Genomic DNA, 22,226 nt, shown 5'->3' on the forward strand with positions numbered 1-22,226 from the left:
GGTAACATTAGTCGTGCCATTCGCTACTAGATGGCGATAAAAAGTAAGTTAACTGACATCTAGTGATGAAAAGCCGAAACAACTTTATAAGCGACATCTGACGATGGAAATTCAAAGTTTTTAGTTTACTCTTGCTGTCACTAGACGTCGTAGACATCAAGCTATGAAACAAAATATTTTTCTAGAGATGCACGGTGCACTTCATACGATCGTAGAACATTGTATCATATACGCTTAACATTGCGATACGGCGGAACATGCCGTCAGCTTTCTTTACAGTGCCTTAGTTTCTATTTTTGTTCATGTACCTAAATAAAACGTTTTATTCTGGTCAAGATGGAAAACAAAGTATGTTGCAGAAGGTGTAGTAAACACGGATGGAAATAAAATACGAATTGGATTAACATTTTATTTATTGTATCATTTTTAATTATGTAAAATTGTCAACAGTTATAAATAAATACCGACATACGTAAAATTACAATATTGTAAGATACATTCAATATAATTACTAGCAATTTTAATTTGATTAATGGTTTAGATACCTCCCAGTTGTATACTTAATAAACCTATGGGTGCTTATTTATTTGTCTCCGATGTCTCCATTCCATACAAACTCACTTTTACGTTTACGTACTCTATTTTCTTCTATACATATAATTACCCACAACAGACTGTAGTCGCTAAGTTAAGTCGTCCATAAGGCGGTCCATACAAAAGTAGGTACGCTGATGCTTGGTGTCTAGACAGAATTGTGCGAGAAGGAAATCGCTACTCCCTCCATCCCCACGGATAGCTTTTATCAAGTCAGGATCAATATCGTTTGGTAATCGCCTAACACATAAAATTGTATAAGTATGTAGGCAAGTTGCAGATATACAAAAATTAAACTAGCGAGGGTCTCTTCAAGCTGACGATGGGCGCGTTCATGTTGGGCGGCTGCGGGGTGGTGGGCGCGGGCGGGGGCACCCAGTCTCGGCCCAGCGCGTAGCGGACCTGAAACACGCTACGCTTTAGATTTAGGCCTGTAATCTTTAGATAATCGGTAGGGTAAACTCGCCTTATTCGGTGACACGCCTAATTCGGTGAAACCACCAAAAATCGTCTTTCGGAATAGTGCTTCAAAGACTATCACCGAATTAGGCGTGTCACCGAATGAGGCGAGTTTACCCTAGAGTACGGTCTGTGGTCAGTGTTCAATGGCGTGCCTATACACTATACAGCATGGCACAGTTGTCACTGTTGACATGAAGATTGTCTGTTGTTCAAAGATGTTCAATACTTAGGTATTTTGACCTAATCTGAGAAAGTAATATGGGTACTCATCATTATTTTTAAAATCGGGTTCGGGACTTAATCGCGTATAACTCTTACATATTAAACTGACCTCCAACGTTTCAAGGACGGCGTTGTCCCCGTGGTCTCGGAGAAGACTGGCTTGAAATGACATCAACACCTTCTGACAGCCGCGCGAGTTTTTCGAAATACCCGCACTTGGTTTTGATTATCAACTTGAACTGTTTGCGCACTAGGGATGTTACTCTGTCGACATACAACACTGACGATATTTGATTTAACGACTGTCGATATTATTTTCGGCTTACACTTATTAATGACAGGATTCCATGTGGATGAGATCCTAAAACCTTCGTCCCGATTGAAATTGCGATGTTTTTTGATTTCAATGGCTTCACGCACTTTTCTACTGTAGAAATGGCGTTCCGTGGAAAGGACTTTAGGGTCATGTAGTTCGATCCAGTGGTTTGGCCCTGACTCTAACAAATGTTCAGCCACGGCAGACTTGTTGACCTGACGATTTTTCACAGCCGCGATGTGCTCCTTTACCCTTTCTTCTATGGTCTATGGTATGGTGGTGATTATGGACGCCGTCCTTGAAACGTTGGAGGTCAGTTTAATATGTAGTTATACGCGATTAAGTCCCGATTTTAAAAATAATGATGTGTAATAATCGTGAAAGTTTAAATCAGTGTAATATGGGTACTCTTGGCCAATTTAGCGACATCCCTCCATATACCCATTATGTATTTTGTTTACACAGTCGAATGTTTTTAAGGTTCTCTAAATTAATATTTAGATTTTTTCGTTTCTTAGGTTTTATAATTAAAAACGTTTTACTTTTTATGTTTTGAGTATCTAGGTACCCACACGGAGTACCTGTGTTGTGTGGTAATTAGCTGACACACTATTTACTCGTAGGTATTAAACACTCACATATAAGAAAGCGGTAAAAGAAAACAAACATTCAATGACTTGAATTAGTTAAAATTTACGTCTTTCATTGAGATATTTTAATGCAAGAAACAGACTTTATGATAGCTGATAATGAAATTAACCAAAATCGTTAAAAAGTTTAGGTAGGTAATTTAGTCATTTTTTATGAAAATGAAATAGACTTAACCATTGTAATCAATATTACACCAAAAGGTATAAAAAATAAAACAACATTTTACAAATGGGTAAAAATTAATAAGTTAATTAATAAATTAATTAAGTAAATTTTATTAATGAATGTCCATGCACTAAACTAAGTAGGCTAGGGCATCGGCATACAGCTCAGTCGTATAATCCTATGGCCGAAGTTATCCCTTACCCTGGTACCTCAATGGACGACGGGCGAGCCGCATCGCTTTATCTACAGTATCTACACAAAAGGATACATCATATTAAACCATTCACTACAGTGCACTATATCGGGGAGATTTTGCAAATGACTAGTAATAGAAGCTGCATGTTTAACCCTTTGAATGCTACACCTAGCGAGCAGCGCGGCATCGTAATCATAATCCTCGTCGGGAACTAGGGAAGAAAGGAAGGTTGAGGTTGAGTCATATAGAGCTGTAGCCGCGATTCAGTAGACGTTTTTTGCAGTCAAAGGGCTAAAAGGCATGGCTTAAAAGTTAAAAGTCTCTGCAATCAACGTGCTTACATCTGAGGGTTTCTACTCAACACATGCTAAATAATTTGTGACAAGCAAGAAACTGGCCCAGAAGTAGCTACCTTCATTAGGTTGCTGTAGAGATGGCTCAAGATCTTTCCGAAACTACAGTGTAAGTACCTAAATGAAACAAATTTTTGTGATCAATATTTATTTCCAACATTAATATTCCATTTGGTTCCGAGCTTTTATATCACTCGTTTAATTTATTTGTGTTGATTATATACCATAATTATTTACCTAATTATGTCGGTTGCAAAACTTGCAAAATGTCTACTTACATTTATTTATGAATTAAGTACGAACAACAATCGTTACCTTTTATATTTTTAGTCTTACTGAGTGCGATTACTACGGTCAAAAAAGAAATTTTCTCATTACTTTTACACAAATATATACTTAATAAGGATAATATATAAACGAAATCTACTCGGTAAATACATGCAAATTATTTCATTGCTTCTAATGTGTTTTTTTATAATTGAGTACAAAAATTATATTCCATTCTTTGCTCTTTTATAAAAATATCTATGACAATGAAATTCTTGATGTATTTTTCTTGAGGTTCACACAAAAGTGGACAAACAAACAATAAGCGATTATAACACAACCAAAAATAAAGCTGATCAAGTGACAAAATCTCATCACAATCGCAAAGTTGGAGAGAAAATTCGTTGTAGTTATGACATCTTAGCTTAGAGGCACTCGGTTGAATGACTGCACAGTGCACACGTATACATTCAAAACTCTTCCCCGAACCAATTGAAACTTTTGAACAATGACTCTTTGTGCGTTTTCAAAATACCTATATCATATAGAATACTTAGGTACTAATAGTTAAAATCGTAGACACCCTTATTGCAATTGTGATAAGATTTTAGTCTGAGTTTTTATTTAAATTGTACAATTGTACATATGTAATGTGAACTTGTGAACAACAAAATAGACAACCATATTCCATATCTCACACACAACCTGATTTAATCCAATGTGAATATTAGATGACTGAAATTATTTGAATTTCTGTATTTACTGTTTACACTAAACTCAAATGTTATTAAACTACCATCATACCATAATTGCAGCACTAGGTACAAACAATATTTAATTTTGCAAGAAAATGAAGATAGAACACGACATCAGAAGTGGGATGAGATCAGATTATGTGAGTGTGAGTAGAATTACATAATATTTAGTTACGACATGAGGTCAGTTAGGCGATCACCCTGATATAACATTAATAATAGGTTAACAAGAACAATTAGTAAATAACTAAGTACGATATCCGTAACAAAATGTGAGTTTGTTAAATAATGTGTCCCATAACGCAATGTTGTCATTAATATGCGTAGATAATGAAAGTGACTAAGTATTATAACATTTTTTTTTCTTTAAGTACGTAGCATTGATCATGAGGTTAAATACAAAGTTATTTTAAAGGTTAAATATTAAACTTGATTTCGTATAATAGGATTTTTTTTATTTTATACTGGACTAACAAGGAAAAGAGCAGTTAAATATGAGAGAACCAAATATTTTCTGCTTATACGATTTATAAACAAGGAAAAAATAATAGACAGATAGATTTGGAGTAAGTAATTCTTTAGATACAAAGCTTGTCCACGTCTACCTTATTAGTATTTTGGATAAAGGGATAATGAATCAGGATTAGACAAGAATTTTTGCACGAAAACACAACATACATATTCTATACTACTTTGGGTAGTTAGACTCATTTTATTATAAACTTATAAAAAGCAAGTGTGTCACGCGAAATGCAAAAATGTCAGTTATAGCATGGCAAAAACGAGTAGAAATAAACTTTTTTTATCATACATTAAGCAACACTTACTTTTCTCACACAAAAGTGACTCAATACTCGTCATTGTCACATGCAACATGGTTTACATAGACAGTGGCGCCTCTATTATGTTCTACTCTTTTTCTAGGCTGTACAGATAAAACTGGCTGTGTTTCCGTGCAGCATTCGTGCAAAAATTCTTATTCTCTCTACTGAACCACCAATACAGGAAATTCGAAACTTCAACAAGGAATGTAATGGCACTTTCATTTGTATTCACCTAGTTATCACATGGGGAACTTTATCACATTAACATTACACTTAATTTTTTTTGGGGCATAGTTTGCCTATCATAATTTTCAAATAGTAAACAAAAGATATAAAATGATTATATTAACAACTACAATTAAAACATGATTTTAATCTTAAATATTATGGGTCAATAAAATCTTTACAACGTTTTTTTTACTGAGGTCGTACACAGGCTTTAAACGAAATAGCGATTTAAATATGTGACTCAAGTACCTAAAGATCTATCACAAGACGCGGTAGGTAAATTTTTTTTTATTAATAAGTTGCCCACGTCAGTTGCTTTTTAACTGTTGTAAGACCCGTGTATGACCCTTTGGTATATGAACAGGGGCTGCCACCATTATAATTACTATATTTTGGCTTGGTTTATCGTTGAAAAGTTATAGAAACAAAGCTCACGCTTTTATGACGCAGACACAATTTTTTCCTCAGGTGTACTTTGTGACACCAATTTTCGGAAAACATGTAATTAGTGTAAATTATATATTTAACTAAGAACAGGTGGCAACCCCATTTACAAGAATCTAATTGGTAATGTGGTTTTCGGGCCCCGGTTCAGTGACAGTGCGCCGCGAGCGGGAAGCCACGTTCATCTGGTGGGCCGACATCCCTTCCTGAAAGGTTTGTTCCGGTTACTCACAAGCTACTGGGCGGGTTAGTTGATGCAGGGGACACATGACATGGCAAACGAACACAAAACTACTGCGCAGACTAGTCCCAACTAAGTGTTGTGTTAGGTTTGTTTAGTTCAAATCACCAGACTTTATACTTGATATTTCTTTATAATATCAGCCGGATCAGAAATTAGTAGTGGCAAAGCGTCACCATAACTGGGTATCATCAATTGCTTATACTTCGCGAGCGTATCGTAATACCTAGATTTCCCTGTCGCTCTTTTCCAGCCAGGCTGCGATCCGATCGCCGCAGAGCGTCAACTATTGTCACTTCGGCTAGGCTGGCTGAATGCAATTGCAAATGTACGAGTACTACCGATAATGCTATAAAGTTAACATTTGGCCTCTTTAAGGCAATGAAAATCATATTTTAGCTAACACTATCGTCTGTACTATAGGTATTACTGACTTATTGGTGATAGGCGGTTATATAGCAACGTATTGTCGATAGATACGCCTTTTGGACATGAATAGAAATAGGTAAATAGGGTATACGGTAAGTTAAGTTTTAAGCCAAGTATAGAAATCAAATTTCTCAATTATACTATCGTGCTATTTGTGTGTCTAAATATCATGCCATGCCCGAAACCAAAATTGCAGCGAAGCCAGTTATGTGACGCCACGCCACTACTCTACTGGTGCACAATCACCATCTTGCAAATCACGTATACTCTGACTTATCCAGATTATCTACGTGAAAGCGCGAGCGCGATTAAAGATAAAACACTATCGCTATCCCGCTGTCACGTCGATAAACCTGGTTTGTAGACAGCTTATTGCATAAGTGTGTTTGTCGCGTAGATAAGTGTGTTTGTCGCGTGGACAAGTGTGTTAGTCGCGTGGATAAGTGTGTCGCGTTACCTTGAAGATGTTGGTGAGCTCGTCGAGCAGCGCCTCGTAGCGGAAGGAGATGCGGATGTCGGGCACGTTGGTGCGCGTGATGTCGTTGCCGGCCACGCCCTCCTTCATGTAGTTGGGGCCCAGCCAGTACTGCTTCATCTGAAAGTACAGGGTTTATATAGCGTGAGGTAACAGTAACTAATTTGCCACGTAAGGCCCAGCTTCAGACACCTCCTTAGACGGAACCCCAGTCGTGTATAAAGAATGTCTCCCGATTCGCTCCAGTAAAATTGTCTAAAAGTTTTTTTTTCTTCATAAAATGATAAGATTTTTATGATTCAAAGTTGGGTTCCAGTCCTCCTATGTATTCACAACTTAAGAATGTGACAAAACACATTATGATTAAAGAAGTCCAATTCGAGTATCATTGACGCATTCATACATGGTGCAGTCGGTAGGATTTCAGGAACAAAATATAAAAATTTTACCTTCCAATAAAATTTGTATTATTTTGCCTGGTATATCCGAGGTCTTTATAGAGAGAGTACGTCGTAGACGTCGCATCGGACCGATAGATGGCGCCATCGTTCGTTGTAAGTCGCTCCGGCGTCTCACCGCCGCGATGTTGGTAGTCCCGTTTTTCCCCACCTGCAACACAAGGCCCCCCCCGCGCCCCGACTCGCCACCAGCCACCCTCATTGTTGAGGAGAAGTGCCGACGGTATATTAAGCCTACCAGGAAGGCATCACTCAGACCTCGGATATACCAGGCAAAATAATACAAATTTTATTGGAAGGTAAAATTTTTATATTATTTGTGCCGTTTGTATATCCGAGGTCTTTATAGAGACCTGTTTATTATCTCCTGGTGGCGAGTCAGCTGGCGCGCAGGCCTTTGGTAGCCCTATTGGCATAGCATAGAAGAATAAGTGAATCAGTTGAACCGATTTGACAGATGTATCAGTCGAAATAGCCTTCGATCCGCGAATATCTCGGTGCCAGAAATGCATAAAGAGATTTTCGTGATGACGTTTAGCTTTAGTCAGCGAATAGTTAGAGAAATGACATTATTATACATCGCAGATCAAAACCAAAAAAAAAGATGTAGGCGAGGCTGACTTGAACAAGATACAAAAACCTTAGATACTATTATTATTAACAGACACGTTATTTTATCAGGTTATAAACCCAATTTCAGACACAAAGTGTGGAAATTAACTGTAAAAGTAGTGTAACTATCTGTACTGTAGCAGGGTAACGTAATTGATACTGCTTTTGTCAACCCTTCGTAAAAATTATCTAAATCAATATTAGCTTTGATATGACTATTTAAAGTCCAACGTCTTACGTCCATATCAAACACAGAAAAAGGTCATCACTCACGTGCCCAAGGGCTATTTGTTACAATACTGGTATTTTCGATCAGACTATTTCGCGTCAAGCGAGCGCGGTTGCAAGCGAGACTCCTGAACTCTGAACTCTTTTTAGTGAGGGCATTTGAGGATACCGATCGCTCGGTAAGACTAGCCTAGAAGATGAAAAGTACGAGCGCTGTCGATTGCTACTACACTGGACGGAGGTATCAGTCGATTTCTTTAAGTCAGTCATTGACTCTTAGGGTAATCCATTACCTAATCCAAAACCCGATGCGACGGATTTCTACTTCGTGCAATGAAGGTCGACAGAGTAGACTGAGAGGTGGAGACGTCAGTGTCGCATCGCTGGTGGTTGCTGAACACGTCGTGGTAGCGGGTCAAGGGGTGAATTTAACACCGCCACACATGCGCGCTTTAAGAGCGTAGGCGGAGCGCAATAATGGCGGTGCACCGCACTAACGCTGGCGTTGCGCCCAGTGGGCGCTAGCGGGAACGAACGAGCGCTGATAGCGAGCGCAACGCGCGCGGGACGCGAGCGGAATGCACGCGCATTCAGCGCGCTGATAGCGAAGCGGAATGCGCTTTATGTGTGGCGGAGGCTTAATACGTACCGTTGTACGGCGTAATGCAGGGCTCTCGCAGACGAAGAGGTACGATGACGGGCGAAGCAGAAGAAGGCGAGGTCACCGAAGGTCACTTACTTGGCTCCCAGGGGGTGCATACTGACCTCGTACGACAGTCTGTTGGAGTCAGCAGTTACTGTCGTAGTTACTCGTAACAGAAGAGATGTAGTCCTGCCATCGTACAGCATAACATAACATACAACTGAACTGTGCATAGCATATAGTGCTATGCGAACCTTAAGCCGGCTGCATGTCACTTCAGTCGCCAGCGCCACCGCCTGTTGAAGATTATTCTCCATCGGAAGAGCTTTACTTCGTACAATGTTCCGATTATTGAAGGTCTTATCGGGCTGCAGATGCAAGCAAAACAGGGGCGATTGGCCTACAGCTATCGGCAGCTGTACGAGGTAATGCTGGAAACTGCAGCGGTGCAACCTTCCTCTGTAGACCACGAAAGTTGTGAAATTTATGAAATCAGGTTCTACGATCGAATCAAGCACTATATTAATTGAGTATAGTCGAGCCAGATGATAACTACTGAAGTACTCCTGAGTTCCTGGCCCCTTTCGCTTTGAGCTGGAATCTGAAGTTCACTAAGGCGAAGCAGGTTTATTTTTCCCAATTTGTTTATTAGAGGCTCGGCGAATAAGTTAATCTCTCGAATGGACAGGGGGCGCCACAAGCCTCCGGGAAATCGTCGTGTACTTGGAACCCCGCGGCCAGATTGCCGATCGGTTTTGGTGTCCGCCCGGTAAACAGACGCACGCTCAGGATGCAGGACGCTGGCTCGAATTCAGATCTGGACATTCTGAAAGGGATTTTTTTTTTTAATTCCGCAAACCTTTACGATGTCTTTGACCTACACAATGAGCGATGTACAGGAATCACAGGGTCTTCTCGCGAGGCGCCTCTCCGATTAGATAGCTCGCGAACATCGTCAGGACACCCTCGCAGCAGTGCGGCTCCGCGTCCGGTTATTGACGTCTTACCTCGTTCAACTATGGGTCTCCAAACCACGTTAGGACGTAGCATCTTAAGAATTTATCTGTTCTCACTTCGGCGACGGAGGAGTCCTTGGTCAAAATAGAGTGTAAATACAGTCGTACTTCACAGGAACTGGAAAGAGAAGAGTGGATACCATAGTGTACGGGATGTCAGCTGATAGCGGCGCCCGGCGTCACATTGGAGGGTAGTATCAGCCTGGTCAGCAACAGAGTCTGCAACGATACCGTAGCAGACGGAGCCTGGATAGTCGTGGTCGTGGCACCATTGTAGGGGAAGACAGTGTTCGCGGTGAGCGTGACATCTTAGGCGCGACGGGCGTTATCAGCGTGGCGGCTAGCAGCACCAAGGGCCCACATCAGCAATCTTACCAGCTTGTCACTGCAGCAGACGCTATTATGTTCGGCGGTGAGATTGAGACGGCCGTCGTCAGCTCGAAAGGCGTCTCGATGCCCTGTCGCGTCGCGCAGTATCGTGCTCGGTGGCCCTCTCGAGGTCGCCGCCGTCAGCGCGGGAGGCACCGGCGCCAGCGTGGCAGTCAGCTACATCGGTGAACAGCATCAACAGAGTTCGCGGCGTCGTCACGGCAAACGCGGCAGGAAAATTAGCGACGCCTTCGCGGCAGCCGCAGTATTGCGCTCGGTGGCGCGATGAAGGTCGCCGCGTCTGCAATCTTACCTCGTGCGATCGAGGCGACATCAAGGCACCAGCATGAGCGTGTCGGCCGACGACACCGGTGGAAAACTTCAAGTAGCTTGCGGCGTTGTCACGGCAGACGCAGCAGAAGGATTGCGACGCCTGTGCAGCGGTTAACAGTATTACGCTCCGCATCACCACTGAGGCGCCAGCATAAGCGTGGCGGCCAGCAATACTGGTGGACAGCTTCGGCAGGGTCGCGTCTCGCGTCGTTGTCGAGGCATATGAACGCTCTACATCACCATCGAGGCGCCAGCATAAGCGTGGCGGCCAGCGATACTGGTGGACAGCTTCAGCAGGATCGCGGCGTTGTCACGGCAGATGAGCTCGCTGCATCACCATCGAGGCGCCAGCATAAGCGTGGCGGCCAGCGATACTGGTGGACAGCTACAGCAGGTGGACAGTCAGCAGGATCGCGGCGTTGTCACGGCAGACGAACGCTCTGCATCACCATCGAGGCGCCAGCATAAGCGTGGCGGCCAGCGATATTGGTGGACAGCTTCAGCAGGCTCGCGGCGTTGTCAAGGCAGACGCGCGCTCTGCATCACCATCGAGGCGCCAGCATAAGCGTGGCGGCCAGCGATACTGGTGGACAGCTTCAGCAGGATCGCGGCGTTGTCACGGCAGACGAACGCTCTGCATCGTCACCATCGAGGCGCCAGCATAAGCGTGGCGGCCAGCGATACTGGTGGACAGCTTCAGCAGGATCGCGGCGTTGTCACGGCAGACGAACGCTCTGCATCACCATCGAGGCGCCAGCATAAGCGTGGCGGCCAGCGATACTGGTGGACAGCTTCAGCAGGATCGCGGCGTTGTCACGGCAGACGAACGCTCTGCATCACCATCGAGGCGCCAGCATAAGCGTGGCGGCCAGCGATACTGGTGGACAGCTTCAGCAGGCTCGCGGCGTTGTGGCGGGGGCAGAAGGTAGCCGCGCTGGTAGCCTGCGTATTGACGACTGATCACTAACGGCACGGCGCTCGCGTCGGGGCAGCAGCAGACATACTTACAGCGTCGCACGCGACGCCTATGCGGCGGCCACAACGTTGTTCGGCGGCACCGCAGAGATGGCCATCGTTAACGAGGAGGCAACTTCTACGCAACCTCGGCGGCGCCGACGCGGCGGACAACACTGCCGCGGTCAGCGGCGCTATCGCAGCGCTACAGTAAGTTTCGGCGCCGACACGTGGCTTGGGGCCTCCGCACCGAATCGGAAACCGAACATATTCTTTCTAAAATAATATGAATCTGCTCACCCATTCGTCGGAGAAATTCAAACCTCCTTGAAGCGCGGTATTCCTCCACCGCGCCCGCCGCCGCCGCAGCCCGCAGGTCGCGCAGCACGCGGTCGCGAAGCACGTGGTCCCCGGAGCACGTGGTCCCCGGCGGAGCAACTTACCTACGTTACCGCTTATATTCTCGCGCGAAACTTTTAATACGCGGATAACACTTCCTACTTTAGTCTCGGAAATGCGAATAGTTTAAAAAGAAAACTGATTAACGGTAACGATTTTTGCAGCATGGAACTTTCTTACAAAAAAAGTGGGTAGAATCATAAAGCACCGCTCGTTCATTTCTATAGTGAGAACCCCGAAAGACGAATAATGATCGCTAGCGAGGCATAATATCTTATACTATTAAACGAGCAATTCTTGTATATTTATTTATTTATTTATTTATTTATTTATTTATTTATTTATATATACCGACGATCTCGGAAACCGCTCTAACGATTTCGCTGAAATTTGTTTTGTGGGGGTTTTCGGGGGTGAAAAATCGATCTAGCGTAGCCTTAGATCCCGGAAAACGCGAATTTTCGAGTTTTCTTGAGTTTTTCTTTCGCATTTGTAAACGTAAAATATGGTCCTTAATTTCGCCGCGCGCGCATCGATTCCGCGTAGCTCAGTCGCACGAGGTCGGTCTAATGTACGCAGATAGATCGTAGGTGTCAGGGTTTCGAATCCTGGCCAGAAATTAAGTTTTTGTTTTTTGTCTTTTTTTTTGTTTTTGTATTTATAAGAGTTTTTTTTTATCTAAAGACGTGATATATTAAAATAGAACCGAGCGAAGCTCGGTCGCCCAGATATTATCTCATTATTCAAGACGAACGAGCGCAAATTAAAAGGGAAGAAAGAATTGACGGATGAAATTGAAAAATTTCATAATTCCGAAACGTTATAAGCCACTTTTTAAATAAAAACACGAATAACTCTGGTTTGACCAGAAATAACAAGGAAATAGAAACTAAAAGATTAATTTCGAGACACCATGCTGTAAAAATGTTCGAACGGAATACACGACAACCGGTCACTTCGGCGTTCGACGAAACAATGAGGGTGGCTGGTGGCGAGTCGGGGCGCGGGGGGGGCCTTGTGTTGCAGGTGGGGAAAAACGGGACTACCAACATCGCGGCGGTGAGACGCCGGAGCGACTTACAACGAACGATGGCGCCATCTATCGGTCCGATGCGACGTCTACGACGTACTCTCTCTATAAAGACCTCGGATATACAAACGGCACAAATAATAAACACATTAAACACCAATGTAAAAACTCTTGCCAGGATTTCGTCTGTTACAAAACATGAGGGCCTTGCAGATATTAAAGTTGACTGGTGAGGTATAATGCAGTAGGGCTCCAGTGCCAGTGGCGACTTATACAACAGATTTAAATTGATAAATAGTGGTAATATTACCTCGTGCGGGAAGCCGGACATCAGCACGGAGTTGCGCGCCAGCTCGCACATGTCACAGGAAGACAGCTTCCACACTTGCGTCGCGATGCTGTACTCCTCCATCAGCGGCTCCTGAAGGCAAACAATGGATAGTAAGTTACGGTTGTGAACGATGTGATTTAGTCGAAAATGACTGCGCTTAAAAAGCGCTTTAGAAAAATATCCAACATTCAGTCAAAACGTATCACATGCGAAAACGAAGAAGCTTAAACACAGCCATTACATAATACTGGCATCAAAGAAAAGATCATTATCGACGTTAATCGGCTAATCACTCACTCTTACTATTATAATTGAGTTGGGTGACCGTGATCGTGATGACGAGAACTTTGGCCAGGATTTGGGAAACGTTTGTAATGGTAATGGTGCATAAATAAGGATTTGGCGATGATGATGAGATACTGATAACGAAGTTTACTTTGGTGAAGTGGAACTGCAGCGGGTCATCTGTGCTGAGCGTGATGGCGAGTCCTCTAGCCAAGAACTCTGGCAGCGGGTTGCGATGGTAGTTCAGGAACAGGGAGTTGTTGCTGAGCGGAGACATGGCTATCGCGATCTGCGTCAGGTAGTACAGGTACTGCAGTACTGGAACCTGGGAAGAAAATTTTGGTTTGTTTAATAAAATCATAATTAAATTATACAAATACACATAATGTTGACATGAATGAATTGGAGGAATGCATAAATTGTAAATTGATTATACGCGATATAATCCGTTTCACAAAACACAGTTATAGGTAACTATTTACTGATATAATGAGGATCAGTAATCCCGACTGGTTTTGGCCATAAGGTCTGTAAGTCCAAAATTGTTATCAGGTTTCTTCTTATAGGTCCTTCGGTACCAGATCTTATTAGTACGAATTTGTTTTAGTGGGTAAGAAGTACACCAACATAGTATTTTGGATTTATGTATTACCTTCCTAAGCAGCAGTCCGTGGGAGATGTTCTCAGCAAGCATAAACCCGCAGACGAGATGCTGTACAGGTCCAGCCTCGCCGCAATGCGGGCGGAGGACGAACGTGTTCAGCCCTTGCTCCCTGTTAAAAAATTACATGAGATTAAAACAAATATAGGCATGTAGGATTTAAAGACGCAATTGCTGAGGCTCTTTGAAGTTGGAAAACACTGAAACGTGCTGGAGTTGAAGAATCGTTCAATGCACGATAAGACCAGAACCAAGGACCACATCACATAGTCTCGATTATCTCGAAGGGCTCTTGAATATAGAGAAATGCACTCGTGGAAAACGTCAATATCCCATTCAGGTCTTTTCACCAACGTATTTAATTCGTGCCACAGTTATGAAATCGTGACCTGACCCTGTTGCAGCATTGAAAACGCAAAAGCAACCACTCATCTCTTCATCAAGACTCTTTAAACTCAATAATTTCATCTCAGTAAAGGTTTATGGTACTTACTTGCGGAAGTGGTTGAGCACGGTGATATTGGCATACATGTAGTAGAGGTAGTACGCGTAGGGGGGGTTCTCCTCGTCGTCCCAGTCGCCCGGGGCGCGGACCTCGGGGTCCAAGATCGGATTCTCGGGCTTGGATTCATCGTCTACGCTGTCGAAGCCGACCACGTGCTGCGAATAATGGACAACTTGAATTGGGAAAAGGAAATATATGCGAGTTTACCTCTAGTTTATTTAGAAAATGACTTCCGAGAAAGTAGCTTCAGCCAGAGTATGTCACTTCCTTAGGAGTTCACATTTCAAATAGGCCATGTTTTGAGGATGTCACAGGAGATATTAGCTTTAATTAAACATTGTTATTAAATGTTTGATAATTTAACATTAGGGACCGTGAAATATAACTCTCCCCTTTTCATAAGATACAAGGTACCTGGAAAATGTATTTTTTGGGAATTTTATATAAAATAACACAAGTCTTGCTTACCGTTAGGAATTTGTGCAGCTCTATGTTACTATTGGGGTCCTTGGTGACTTCGAACAAGGGCAGGAAAATATTCGTCAGGAGCTCTTGGAAGTTGTTCATGATCTTGTTCGATTTGAAGATATCGCTGAAAGAAAATAGGACCATTAAGAACTTATTATAAGGAATTATTTTATAACTAGGTACTAGGATGCGGGGATTTATGTTCGTATTTTACAATTGAGTAGGTAATTTTCGAAGACGCCACTGTTAATTAAAGTGGTAACTAGTAATGATCATATAAAAGTATTCGATAGCATTGGCGGTATGTTTTTATTATTTTAAAGTATAAAATGGTAGACAAGGAGATGGCTAAAAAGCATAATTGTGTTATTATAATAATCTCGGATATCTGAATGGAGTTCCACAAGGGCCTTTTCTAGGACCATTACTATTCACTCAATAATTTACAACAAAGTGATAAAAACATACTAAAGCCTAGGTATCTGGATGAGCCACCGCACGTTGTTGGAGTGCACGTCGTACTGGATGGCCCAATTGGCCAGCTTGGCCCACTCGTTCGTGCTCTTGCCGTAGATGGACAGACGGAGCTCCGCATTCTGGTATTTACTCTCCTCCAAGTCCGAAGCCACTTCCTGAAAAATTAACAGATTTTTGAAGATAATTTCTACCAAACGTCTGTCCAAAGATCTAGAGTGGTTAGAAACTTACCTTTATAATCCTAGCAAAGTATTTTCCGTTCATGTGGTTGTCGGTCTTGAGGAACACCTCACGGAGTCTGGACTCGCCGATGGGGTTGTACTTCGCGTTGAACTTATCGAACCGATGGAACGTGTTTCGGTCCTGTGAAGCAACAAGCAAAAGGCAAATTATTAGGATAGCTGACCATTGAATCACTAACTGTTAACATCTTTCACACCAGGAATCCAAAAACTTGAAGGTTCTTAGGTTCTTACCGCATGCACATCCAGCATGTCCACAGTCAAGTCATAGGTGCTCAGGTTCATGGACTGGAAGACGGCCTTGAGGGTCATGGGCACGCCCTTGTGCAGCGTCACCACCTCGTCGGCGTGGTTCTTCAGGGTCTTCTTGATGAAGCGCAACAGGTGCTTCTGGTTCATGCACGATGCTGCGTGGATGTGAGTGTCCACTTTTCTGTAACAACATGACTTCTGAATTTCGTCCTGTTTTTATAAAGAGTATTTGTATGTCGCATTTAGAAAACTACTTAAAGAATAGACTGATGTCTGAACAGAACTATAGAGTTACCAGAATAAAACTTAGTAGTAAGTAGTTGATATATTATATTACATATATATGTTCTAAAGAACTCAAGCTTTGTTGGTATTGACAGAGAGTCGAGACAGGCGAGGATTTTTAGTGCTCGCGTCTAAGAAGACGAAGAGAAAGGTAATAGGCGCTGACCTGATGTTGTAAAAGTCGCGATGTGGCACAGCCTTTTGTGAAGCTAGTTCCCGGAGCTCATTGAGCAGCACGTGAAGCTGGAACTTGGACGACAGGTAGGACAGTCGCCGGTAGCAGAAGGACTTCCTGTAAAAAGATAAAAAAAATCAGTTCGATATCAATCTTCACTGGAGTCATAAAGTGATTCAGCAGACATTTTAAACGCGGTTATTCACTAGCACAACAATCACGCCTTCGCTGTTAAAACGATCATGTAACTAAAAACTACTAAAATGAACACATCACACCTTTCTTGTAAGTAGTAAACAAATACTCACAGCGGTCCATCCGCGATCATGTTGCACATCGTACTCATATCCTGAATGTACTCCGACAGAGGTATATACTCGTACGGCACTCTGGTCTCCTGGCCGTCTGCGCCCTTAGTATACAGGTTGAAGACGCCACGGTCGGAGCGGATGGCGTAGTCCTTCGGCTCTGGCATGTGGCACTCCCACGGGTCCTTGTCCCTGAACGGTGGGTGCACTACGTGATCTGGAAGAAAAATGGATTTTTGCAGGAGGGTACCAAAATCAGAAGAACAAATGCCACTGTATTTAGGATGGATCTAAACTGGGAACGCTATCGACGGCTCGTTGTTGAGTAAACATTGGATGAGCTCGGAGTTCTCATCACAGTGTTCAATATTTGAGAAAACGGCTGATTATCTAACGTAACGGTACGCAGAGCACTTGAAGCTTTGTCAGAAATACTAGTTCAATGTCCACGAAACAGATTTCTAAGAGGCCTGCTACAGAATTTGCAAGGATACTAAAAACGACAAGATACCGTACCTGCTATATGTCCACTAGGACCCTTAGTGTAAGGCGCATGGTTGGCCGGCGCGTCAGGGTCCATATTCCTCAGGAAGCGAGCGGTGATGGTGCAGAAGCTCTGGTGGGACATCTCCATGTAGCGCTTGCGGATGTCTAGCGCCTGCACCAGGTAGGAGGAGGCTTGTTGCAAGTCTTCCAAGGGTACCTGAGAACGAAGTAATATTTTAAACTATTTTCTTAGAAGTCGGAGATTATGGATTATAGATGGAATGATGATGGAATGAATGTGAGGTGTGCAATAAAGAGTATTGTCTTGTATTGTATATGCCACTAGGCAAGTTCTTTTGTACCACTAGCCAAACACCTCAAGGAATCTCGAATCGCTGCCAGCTCCACTTACCCCCGACGTGTCCTCTCCGCTGATGGCGACGCGCTGGAAGTGCGGCATCACCATGTCGTGCTCGAACTCGTCCCGGCGCTCCTCCAGCAAGGCTCCCGCCTCGCTGCCAGCTCCACTTACCCCCGACGTGTCCTCTCCGCTGATGGCGACGCGCTGGAAGTGCGGCATCACCATGTCGTGCTCGAACTCGTCCCGGCGCTCCTCCAGCACGGCTCCCGCCTCGCTGCCAGCTCCACTTACCCCCGACGTGTCCTCTCCGCTGATGGCGACGCGCTGGAAGTGCGGCATCACCATGTCGTGCTCGAACTCGTCCCGGCGCTCCTCCAGCACGGCTCCCGCCTCGCTGCCAGCTCCACTTACCCCCGACGTGTCCTCTCCGCTGATGGCGACGCGCTGGAAGTGCGGCATCACCATGTCGTGCTCGAACTCGTCCCGGCGCTCCTCCAGCACGGCTCCCGCCTCGCTGCCAGCTCCACTTACCCCCGACGTGTCCTCTCCGCTGATGGCGACGCGCTGGAAGTGCGGCATCACCATGTCGTGCTCGAACTCGTCCCGGCGCTCCTCCAGCAAGGCTCCCGCCTCGCTGCCAGCTCCACTTACCCCCGACGTGTCCTCTCCGCTGATGGCGACGCGCTGGAAGTGCGGCATCACCATGTCGTGCTCGAACTCGTCCCGGCGCTCCTCCAGCACGGCTCCCGCCTCGCTGCCAGCTCCACTTACCCCCGACGTGTCCTCTCCGCTGATGGCGACGCGCTGGAAGTGCGGCATCACCATGTCGTGCTCGAACTCGTCCCGGCGCTCCTCCAGCACGGCTCCCGCCTCGCTGCCAGCTCCACTTACCCCCGACGTGTCCTCTCCGCTGATGGCGACGCGCTGGAAGTGCGGCATCACCATGTCGTGCTCGAACTCGTCCCGGCGCTCCTCCAGCACGGCTCTCGCCTCGCTGCCAGCTCCACTTACCCCCGACGTGTCCTCTCCGCTGATGGCGACGCGCTGGAAGTGCGGCATCACCATGTCGTGCTCGAACTCGTCCCGGCGCTCCTCCAGCAAGGCTCCCGCCTCGCTGCCGCCGAACGAACGAACTGACTGACCGCATTCTGCAGCCCTGGAAAAAAGCTTGTATTAAATACTAGTCATCCAAAACATTTACCAAATAAGGGGCCTTATTCGAAACGGTAAGCTGTCAACCAGTACCATATTTATAATTTTATACTTGAATAATTCCTATATTCCTTCACTTGTCAACAGTTATATGTGATGTGAGCGGTGAGTATACAATTATTAAGCTAAGTGCATCGTATACTTATCGTATCAACTAATACACTACTGACATGACTGACATGTAACGATCTGTTATGAAATAAATTTCATTTCATTTACATTATACATATAGGTAAGTTAAGTACCTACCTCCCATTCACTATCATGATTTCAAATTAACACATATTGGAAAGCTTTTAAAAAAATGCCTGAACTAGGTATCCTATCTGCCTACATGGCTGCTTATGAATCAAAACAGTGTCATAATAATCAATACATAGCTCATCTCACTAAAATCGATAGGTATGTATGCGAGGCAGATTCAGCGGTCATTGCCTGCTGCGGCTGTCGTAATGATTAATGATAATAATGATGTTTACGAGAGCTTGCCCTGTTTCCACAGTAATTTAGCTCGGCTATGTATAACCTCTGAAAATACTAAGAAACCATTAGCCTTTGTTATTGTTAAAATAGTAATTTTATTGGACACTTAATTGTTTAAGTATCTATATCTACCAACTTTAAGAGTAGGCTACTCCAAGGTTAAAGATCTAGAAAGGTTACTCGCCCGACACCAGAAGTTCCAGGATTAAACCACCCACGTTTAAAAACAAAGTAGGACGGTACGTAATCTTATAATCTAGGAAGCTTTTAAAAATAATAACAATTTCCTTTAGGTTCGGTAAATTTCCATAATTTTGAAGATAAAGAAGAGATCGCTAGCTTTTATAGCGAAAACACCGTTTGTTGTTTAGCTTCACATGAGTTGATTGTAAGTGATTGTTTATTGAGTTGTGCAATACAAAATATTTGTACTATTTGTAGTGTATTTTAATTTCAAATCGAATTCTGAAGAAGAAAGGTCTCAGTAAAGAATCGCAACGTTGCTATGTCTTTATCTCTAATAATATTATAAAAGGTACTTATAAAGAAACAAGGGTGAACAGGCATCTTCTGGGCGAGCTCACTCCATCGTAGGCCACGTCTTTGCCTTTGGCTAGTCTGTGGCCAAGAGTACGCCCCTTTATAATTTAAAAAAATAAAAAAAATAATCGCAGTACGTCAGTACAAGACATGCTCACTGGGTCAGAAACACATCCGGTAGGACACGTGTCCCCGATATTTCCTCCTCGAAATAATGTAATAACAACCTACAGTCATTGCAAAAGGGTATAAGTTAAAAGGTCGCAGTTTGATTGCTATTAAAATTCTGCAACTATAACCATACGCATTGAATCACATACGATGACGATGACAGACAGATACGATGTATAGATAGCCGGCGTAATATTTCGGCGGGTTCGAATCCCGGTAAGGGCATTTATGTCATGAGTATATGGATGTTTTCTATGTATAGAGGTATGATATATCGTTGTCTAAGTACCCACAACACAAGCCTTATTGAGCTTACCGTGGGTCTAAGTCAATCTGTGTAAGAATGTCGAATAATATTTATTTATTTATTTGACCAAACGTCTTGAGCTTTCTCGGTGGTTTACACCAACGAAGTAAACAATCGCTGGTTTACACCAATTAAGTGAGACTCCTATAGTACAGTCATAACATAACAAGTGACTTTTTGAAGGATAGGAATTATAAGGGATCTACCTAATATGTACATACTTACTTCTATTAAATATCAAGTGTTAATAATCAAACTATCTAGCATCCTGTTATCCGCACGTGGCAATTCTCTATAAAATCTCTATAAGCCCATTCATTACCATCAGTTCACGAACGCATCCGATCTCTAACCATTATAATAAGACCTCCCTGACGACTCCTCGTAACTTTGTCTATTGTGATTAGGTACCTATTTTGACCTCGTACCTATTTCGAAATATATAATTTTCGCTAACAAAAAATTTAGGTATGGAGCTTGACCACTGTTATCAAACGCATCGTTTATTTGAAGAAGAAGTAGGCATGTCGTTATCCTTAGGGGAAAATGAAGACTACGGGTAGAAAGCCTGTTCCTATTAATTCGCTACAGCTCGCTCTTGCTTGAGAATGTGCTTCTGCAATGAAAAGCTCCAATATCAGTACCACCCACGCCTATCTGACGTTCACATTATGCATAGCGAGGCGAGTTTGATGCAGCAGGCTTTAGTTGCATCAGCCTCTGCATAAAATGAAAGTACCTGTACAGTATGTTAATCTAACTACATACACAACACAGGGTGTCCATAGGCAAATGTTCGATTTTGTTACTAATTTAATTTAAAAGAAATCAAAATGATTTTGATATAAATAAACCTAAATACTTAGTTCGAGTCCCGAGGTAGGAAACAATTAAGAAAGTATCATGCAACGCAGGAAAACTCGGCAAAGTTAAAGGTGATTTTCCTCCAGAGGTGTGCTACGGGTTACGGGTGTCTTTGATCCACCAATCTCAGTTCCTATTCCTACGAGTTCTGTTCTATGGTTCAATACTTTAGGTCGCAAAAGGTGTCGCAGAAAGCAAACCGAGACTGGAACCTCAGGCGGTATGAGTTTTCTCTGACAACATGCCTCCAAATCTCTCAACATGCATGACAATCGGCCTCCACACTCCACAGTCACCAAACCCGTTGTCGAAACAGCAACGTGTAAATCGTCTGCAAAAGACGCGAAGGCATGTGATGATGTGCTATGTGGAACTATGAACATGATTCTAAATCATTCTCACTACATAGGACACCTCTAGTAGAAGGGCACTGGTGAAAACTGGACCTGCCTACATAGTATAAAGTTCTGTGTTACTGTGTGTTTTGAACTGTTTCAATAAAAAGTTTTCTCATCTAAAATTTTCATCGGCACGTGACGATAGTTTTATTAAATTTTCCATTCCTCTCGGCGCAGTTTTGTATATTTTATATGTCTAGGAGATTGTATGGATGTTTGACGAAAAGTCTGGCCTAGTTGGTAGTGAGCTAGTGACTGTCTGCTATCCCGATGGTCTTGGGTTCGCATCCCGGTACTGAGATTTATTTGTGTGAAAATCTGTGTAGTGCCTCAAGAATATAATATCCTATTAGTAAATGCCAAAATGAATAAACATTAATAAAGAAGCGTACAATCTTGTACCTCTGATTTCAGTAGTTTCGTTACTATCAGACTACGCAGGGTTATAGGTGAGGTGACTAGTATTTTAAAAAGTCGTTAGGTAAATAATCTCTAATAGTTAACATAGCTAACATAAGTTCCTTCAATTAAAACGTTTCAACTAATAAAAAAAAAATATTCGAAAATCAACGAAACAATCTTCGTGTTACCACGATTGAGAAAATTCAGAAACAGTCCCATTACAACTTTTTGACTGTAATTTATATTAGGTAATTTACTGTAATTTATTTAATATCCTCTTTATTAATTTTAAATCAATATTAATGATATCACCTAATAAAAATACCTAATCTTCTTCAAATACCACACT

General features: G+C 43.1%; 1 protein-coding gene across 13 annotated transcripts in view; it reads right to left on the bottom strand.

The window, feature by feature from the left end:
• Positions 1-401: 401 nt before the first annotated feature.
• LOC125232769 (AMP deaminase 2) overlaps positions 402-22,226 on the bottom strand; it is a 51,251-nt gene continuing 29,426 nt past the window's right edge. For 6 of the 13 annotated variants that reach the window (XM_048138545.1, XM_048138549.1, XM_048138548.1 and 3 more), the window contains 14 exons: positions 18,512-18,656; positions 17,170-17,356; positions 16,654-16,870; positions 16,337-16,462; positions 15,868-16,066; positions 15,623-15,754; positions 15,383-15,546; positions 14,915-15,038; positions 14,435-14,601; positions 13,933-14,053; positions 13,432-13,605; positions 12,975-13,085; positions 6,605-6,742; positions 402-996 (listed from right to left, as the gene is read on the bottom strand). In XM_048138545.1, the coding sequence (XP_047994502.1) occupies positions 886-996; positions 6,605-6,742; positions 12,975-13,085; positions 13,432-13,605; positions 13,933-14,053; positions 14,435-14,601; positions 14,915-15,038; positions 15,383-15,546; positions 15,623-15,754; positions 15,868-16,066; positions 16,337-16,462; positions 16,654-16,870; positions 17,170-17,356; positions 18,512-18,656 (2,116 nt within the window). In that variant the 3' untranslated portion in view covers positions 402-885. The other 7 variants (XR_007177780.1, XM_048138543.1, XM_048138542.1 and 4 more) reach the window with 7 other exon arrangements.

Source organism: Leguminivora glycinivorella, chromosome 13, assembly GCF_023078275.1.
Source record: "Leguminivora glycinivorella isolate SPB_JAAS2020 chromosome 13, LegGlyc_1.1, whole genome shotgun sequence".
NCBI classification, from domain to species: Eukaryota; Metazoa; Arthropoda; class Insecta; order Lepidoptera; family Tortricidae; genus Leguminivora; species Leguminivora glycinivorella.